Consider the following 7,257-nt stretch of genomic DNA (forward strand, 5'->3'; position numbering starts at 1 on the left):
TTGACATACCTAAAAATTCTTTAGCAGTACATATACGAGTTTTTCTAGGATCATTCATGAATGTACTAATCACACTTACTAAATATGCCAGGTCTACTATTACATAAATATCTTAATGATCCTACCATTTGCTTAAACAAAGTAAAATCAACTTTTTCTTCTTCATTGCACTCATCAAGCTCTGCATTTCTCTCAGATGGATTTGAATCTGATTTGCAGTTAGCCATTTCAAATCTATCTAGTAATTCACTTCTATACTTTGATGCATCACTATGCCATCTTTTACCTTCACAAATTCCATACCCTAAAAGAATGAAACTTCACCCAAATCAATCATTTCAAATTATGCTTTCAACTTGCACTTTAATTTTTCAATCTTAGTTGCTTTACTGTTTACTCCCAGTGATGAGTAAATCATCCACATATACAAACTAATTATCATGATACCGTCACTGTCAAAGCTCCGAATATATACACCATACTCTTATATATATTGAAAATAAATAAATATTGTAAAAAAATGACTAAAAATTGCAATAAGAACTTACATATAATAGTATATAAAAGAAGCACAAAAGACTGAAAGAATAGATCACAGTAAAGCTTGGGGCATTTTGTTTCAAGAACAGACATCAAAAACTTATTGTGTAGTTATATGATCCAGAACTGCAGGTGTACTATTGCTAACAAAGCGCATAAATCAGCTTCACAAATAGTTTGACCCAAAAACACTTTTACTTACTGCATTAACAGTAATAGATTCAAGCAATTCCTGCATTATAGTTGATAAGCTAGCTAACAAGAGCATGTATCTTAACCAAAGCATAAATGCACCAAGAGCCTTCTGCGCCCGAATGAAACAAATTATAGTAAAATGATAGGTAGAAAATGAGCTGAAAAGTGCACTGTTTCGTTAAGAATCTAAAGCAATTTTTCCAACTTTAGAGAGCAGACCTAAGAGTAAGAAACAAGCATGGCACCATAATTTATCGTAGAGACAAAGCAACAAGCACCATAATTAACAAAACAATGCAATTCATCAAATGGCATTATTTAGCAAAAACAGAGAAAACAGAAATTTCCATGCGATGAAAACCAGTATGAAAACCAATTTGATTTTTAAACTCATAAAAAATAAAAAAGACAGTGACATACTACCAGTTAATAGTTATGCATAGCCAACTTAGACAGAATTCAATATAAATAATATTTAAAAAATAAAAAATAAAAATGTAACCATTTCATCAGACTCCTAACCATTTTTTCCTAATACTTTCTCAACTCAAATATTTTTGCATTGAAATTCTAACTTCCTCTAGCTGCTCTTCTGACATTTCCTCTAGCCGCTCTTCTACCATTTGCCTATCCATAGTGGCCATTGTATGTAGCTCATCTTCTACCATTTCCCTATCCATAGGCTCCATTTCCTCTAGCTGCTCTATTGCCAATTTCCACTCCATATCCATCAAGCAAAAAGAGTGGATCAACTTGTGATATTCATCAAGATTAGTGTACAAGACACCAAAATCCTTCATTTCAGTCAATAACTTGAGAGCACGGTCAAATTGCTGTAGCTTGCAATATCCAACAATGAGTGCATGGTACAGCAGAGCAACGGTTAACTTAGAATCCTTCTTTTTGGCTTCTTCCAAGATCTTCCTAATATGTAGCATATCATTTGAATACCAAAAACGAAACATATGATGATTACAAAAGTATAAACCTTTACTTTCCACTAGCATCAGCATCTCCAAAGCCTGTATGATTTCCCCAGCGTTAACAAGGGCAGGAATAAGTGTACTGATAGCAGATATTAAAAGATGTTCTTGACTTGTGTCTACAACGATTTTAAGGATCAACTGCTTGACTGCATCGAATTCTTTAAACCCACACAAGGCTCGGACAACAAGCCTAAACATTTCATTTTTAAAACGTAAGTCCCGATCCTCCACCAACTCAGGGATATCATTGAACATCTCGAAAGCCAGATATACAGTTTCTTTTTTTGAACAAAGTACTGTGATAGTTAAAAGTAGAAACGATCTATCTATCCATAGCGGCCAGTTAGGGTTTGTTTTAGGTTTCTCTTTTGCAGCCAGGTAGAGAGCATAGGCTTCTTTAGTCATATTGTTTTGAGCAAACCAAGATATCAAGGCAATAAGAACCGGAGCGTCATCAAGAAGGAGGGTTTCTGGATGAAGCAGCATCTTTTGACAGATAGAAGCGGCTTGGTGGGACATAATAAGCCTTGTGGCCAAAAGAGCTTCCAGTGTAAGAGTATACGTATCTCGACTCGGCACACATTGAAATACCTCAAATTTATGAAAAATTTCGAGTGCGGTCTTTCCATGGTCAAATTTCAATTGATTGTCATATAGGAGTTGATTGAGAATTTGGGTGTTAAGAAGGCCAGTCTGACAGTGGCCAATATGCTTAAGCAAGTCCCACAGAAAAAGTATGTCGTTCTTCCTTAGATGAACATTTCCACGTACTACTGCCGAAACAAGAGATTCCAGAACATGGGTAGTGATGAGATCTTTATTATTGTTACTCCTCCTCCTCCAAGCCCACTTTACAAAGTGGATAAGATTATGAGGCGAAACCTTTCGGGTTTCAATTAATTTAGTTTGAGAAGAGGTTTCAATAGTTTTGAGTACAAAGTGGTGCAGCTGTTGACGCAGAGGGTTAAAATCTATTAAATTAAGATTTGCACACACACGGTCTTTGAGATATGGTCTAGGAATACCACCGAGAAATGTCAGCGCAGTCTGGAAGTCAATGTCGTTGTCATCATCATCAGGACTAGGAGGAGGAGGAGGAGGAGGAGAAGGTTGGGTGTATTCTTGATCATGAGAAGAGCCACCATGATGATGATCATGAGGAGGAAGGAGCAGCATCATGTTTTGACAGATAGAAGCAGCTTGGTGGATCATATCAGGACTACAAGTACTAGTATTCAAAAGAGCTTGCAGTGTAAAGTAATATGTATCATGATTTGGAACACAATGAAAGACCTGAAATTTATTGAAAACGTCAAGTGCAGCCTTTCCTTCTCCTCCGAGGGATTGTATGAGTGTATTGAGAATCGGAGCATTAAGAAGACCGGGTGGGTGATAGCGGGCAATATGGTTGAGAAAGTCCCAGAGAAAAAGTAGATCATTCTTTGTTGGACGTTGTGTGGGAGAGGTAGAGCAGCATATTGATGAAACAAGGGATTGAACAACAGAGGTAGTGATGAGGTCCTTGTTATTCTTCCAAACTAACTTTAAATAGCGGATAAGATCAGAAGGTGGAACCCTTGGGGTATGAAGTAATTTAGTTTGACAAGAGGTTTCAATAACTTTGAGTACAAAGTGTTTATCTAAATTGGTGACGTCGTCAAGGGCAGCATCAAGAGCTGAATAAATTTGGTGGCCACCCCTACTGGGAGCAGAATTACTAAGAATATTCATCACTATATGGAAATCATCTTTGGAATCTGAATTACATGATGATAACTGACATGGTATTAAATTAAAGTTAGAGAAAAAGACCTTTTTTTGTGAAGAGGAGGATGATGATAAAGAAGAACCGCTGATGTAGTTCCTGCCATGTCTTGTTCCAAACGCTATCAACCTCTGCATCGTGAAAGAAATTGTCGGATCAGAGAGTGAATGAGACCTTTAGTTTAGGATTTCAGTTTCAATCACCAGTTTAGTACTTTGCTTTTTTCCAAGTACAATTGAGGTCACACAAAATCTAACCAGAACTGAAGACCAAAAAAAAAAGTTGTCAGATCAGAGAGTGTGAGAATGGAACCAAACCAAACCAGAGACAGAGCTGCGCGGCTTGGCTAGGTTTTCAGTTTAGGGTTATCACCAGTTTGGTGTATGTACTTACCTTTCTCTTTCCGTACGTGTGAAAAGTAAAAAATCCAACCAAATAGGGAAATTTTTTTCCCTACCCCAACATTTAGTCCTTTACCCCTACAAACAAACCAATATTTCCATTTTACCCTTTTGGAAAATAAGAAAAATGGGTTTTGAACCTCAACACTTTTTCTATGTTTACCTGTAACAAGTGTAAACCGGAGCAGTTGGGAAAAAGAGTGCCGGTAAGAGTTAGAGAAGCGGCACGAGTGTAATCCGGCCAACCAACGGCGTGAGAGAGAAATAGAGAAGCGGCGGCAGCAGTGGTTGGCCGGATTCTCGACGGCGGCGGTGGTTCTTCGCTTCTCCTTCTTCTTTCTTCGATCTAATTTTTCCATTTGTTTCCTTCTATCCCCTTCTTATTCAGTTGTTATTGTTTATGTTTGTGTTTGTTGATGAGTTATGGTGGTTTTGGATGATGACGGTAATCAATGAATTGAAGGAGGTGAAATTGGAGAAGGGTGGTGGTTCTGATTATTCCATAGTCACATAATTCGTGCATCTGATGGGGAACCGCGAATTGGTTCGCGCGAACCGGTTCGCAGTTCTTTCACGAATTGGTTCCCCTAAATTCGCAGCAGAATTCGTCAAAAACAGAGTACCGAGCGAACCATGGCAAACTCGCATTTCCACACAGCAAACTCTTGTTTTCACCAGTTAACACGATTCTTATCTTCTTGGAGTATGTTTGGTTTTCTTTACAAGAATCGATTTTGTCTTCTAAAATCAACTGCAGCCATTGCATGCTGTCTTCCCATCTGAAACTTTCAGCGACAGATTCATATCCCCCATTTTTGACCTCAAATGCGAAGAAAATTGGCGATTTAGTAAGATTTTGAGTTTGGGGGGTTTTAGGGAAAAAAAATGGAATTTTTTTTGTTAACCATTGAAATGGGGGAAAGAATGTGGGTTTAGGTCATATAGGACGCATGTTTGCTATTTAGACGGTGAACTCGTTTTATGCGGTTAGAGAGTGAAAGATGTTGTTTCGTTTGGGGGGGGTGTGTGTGTGAAGCGGGGCGGACCCTGACATTAATTGCCAATGTGGCTAAAATTTTTAGTCATTACTGGAAAAAAATTCATCGTTATCTTAATAACTCAGTTAAACAAAGAACAACATATAAAATTATTATTAATACAACATGTGTATCTAGAAAAAGAATACCAACAAACCAACAATTCTCAGAAAATTTCTATCGAAAAAAAATTTAACAAACTAACATATTATATCTAGAAAAACACAAAATTTCTATTCGAAAAAAAGAAACGACTATAAATTATTGAATATATGTGAAATCATACATATTACTATTGTTTGATACATCTCAAGATTCTACTTGGACCAAAATATATAGACCCAAAATTTTACTAGCTTATAGTTTATTTTGATAAACTAATTCAATTAGCTTATAACTTATTAATTTTTATTCCAAGTTTACCCATATCTTCTTACTTGAAAAAATTAAACCTATTGTTTTATGTCATTAAATATTTATATGTCACAATCGTTAATTTTACTCAATATTACGAATTCAAGTATTTTTGACAAACAAGGCTAAAGTTGATTATTATATACAATTAAAGTATATAACTTAAAATAATACACTATGTATAAAGAATTGAAATCATTAATAGTGGACTATAAACTAATATTTAAATTAATATTTAAACTAATATGTATCGAGAGACTTACAGTCATTAATAATAAACTCTAAACTAATATTTACATCAATATTTGTACGAATATGTGTACAGAATAATTTAAAATTATTTATAAAATTATAATTATTATTTTTAAAAAATATTTGGGCTAGGCTAGTGTGGCTAAGCCTCACACAGATCCGCCCCCGGTGTGAAGTGTGCAGAACCTGAGGTCAATTCAAAACTTGCTGCTTAATAGCGAATTTGGATTCGCCACCTAGATAGCGAGGATGATATTTATGTAATTTCAGGGGAAACATGCGTGAAAAACAATTTTCAATAATAATATTGGATTTTCCATTTCCTAATTGGCCCGCTTTGTCTTATTAATTTCCATTTTCCACTCCTAACATTCATTCATATATTTCGTCTTACTGATACACACCTCCTTCAAAGTTCAATCTCTCTGGCGTGTCAAGAACGAACGAACGTACACACACACGGACATGGCATCTTCGTCTTCTTCCCCTAGGTACGATTCTCAAGATCAAGATCTTCAACAACAACCTCCTCCACTCAAAGACGTTTTCTACAAAACCAAATCGATTCGCTTTCTTGACCGCACCGTTCCGATCGTTCTTCAAAACGACAATGGATCATGTCCTCTTCTCGCTATCTGTTAGTGCATTTCTCATCCTAGGGTTTCACCTTTCCATCTCTTTTATCGTTTCAATTCCGTTTCTCGCTTTCTATCAATTTTTTCTGTTATTCCATTTCTCGCTTTCTAATGTTGGATCACTTCTCAGGTGTGTGTGAGAGACTAAGGTCTTGTTTGTTTTAACATAAATTTATTTTAATAGTATTGCAAAAAATTATAGGATATATAATTTTATTTTTATAGTAGTAATGTACTCCATAAGTTTGCATAATTGTTTTTTATTTTATAGATGTTTGCAAAAAAGATGAAAGGAAACAAAAGAGAAAAATACAAAAGAAAATATGAAAAGAAATAAAAAATCAGAAAAATAATTATACAAGTGGTAGTACAGGAAAAATAAAAATAAGGAGAATGAATTATAATATTGATAGTTTTATGCATTTAATAATTGGTCGTAGGTGTTTTTGGTGATTTATATGGCATGACTCAAAAAGTCATATTAAATACACGGGAACAAGAAAATTGTGTATGCTTTATTAATATTAAAATTTTAATTTTTTAATTTAAACTTCATAATTCGTTGGCGGTGAGCTAAATGTAATTGGCCGGTGGTGTGATTGATATATATGATTTCTAGAGTCATATGTAACACATGAAAACGAGGGAAAATAAAATGTGTATTATTTACTTAAAAAAATGTGAATTATTTATAATATTGAAATTTGTGATTTTCATAATTTCTTTAATTAAAGTTTTCAACAATTAAATTTGTAAATTAAAGTAAGATTCTCAATTTTAGATTAAGTTCAAATTAAATTATCAATAAAAAGTATTCAAGTTTGATCACTAACTTAAGTAATAATTGAATTTTTTTTGTTTTGTTTGAATATAACGCCAAAATATAAAGAATTAACAAATAATTTAAACAATTTTAAACATTTGATTTTAAGATAAGATATAAAAAAAAATAAAAAGATATAATATATTTATTGAAGTTAATTATATTTATGTTACCTAAAAAGTAATGAATAAAATATATCAAACATTTAA

At 34.2% G+C, this 7,257-nt stretch overlaps 1 protein-coding gene across 1 annotated transcript; it reads right to left on the reverse strand.

Annotated features, from left to right (window-relative positions):
• Nucleotides 1-1,101: 1,101 nt before the first annotated feature.
• Nucleotides 1,102-3,873, reverse strand: LOC123910909. The gene has a single exon (XM_045962204.1). The coding sequence runs from the start codon at nt 3,621-3,623 to the stop codon at nt 1,278-1,280; it is 2,346 nt and encodes a 781-aa protein (XP_045818160.1). The 5' UTR covers nt 3,624-3,873; the 3' UTR covers nt 1,102-1,277.
• Nucleotides 3,874-7,257: the final 3,384 nt, after the last annotated feature.

This window comes from Trifolium pratense, linkage group LG1 (assembly GCF_020283565.1).
Source record: "Trifolium pratense cultivar HEN17-A07 linkage group LG1, ARS_RC_1.1, whole genome shotgun sequence".
Lineage (NCBI taxonomy): Eukaryota > Viridiplantae > Streptophyta > Magnoliopsida > Fabales > Fabaceae > Trifolium > Trifolium pratense.

Coding starts and splice junctions, on each gene's coding strand:
- LOC123910909 (XM_045962204.1), bottom strand. CDS start 3,623: ATGCAGAGGTTGATAGCGTTTGGAACAAGACATGGCAGGAACTACATC.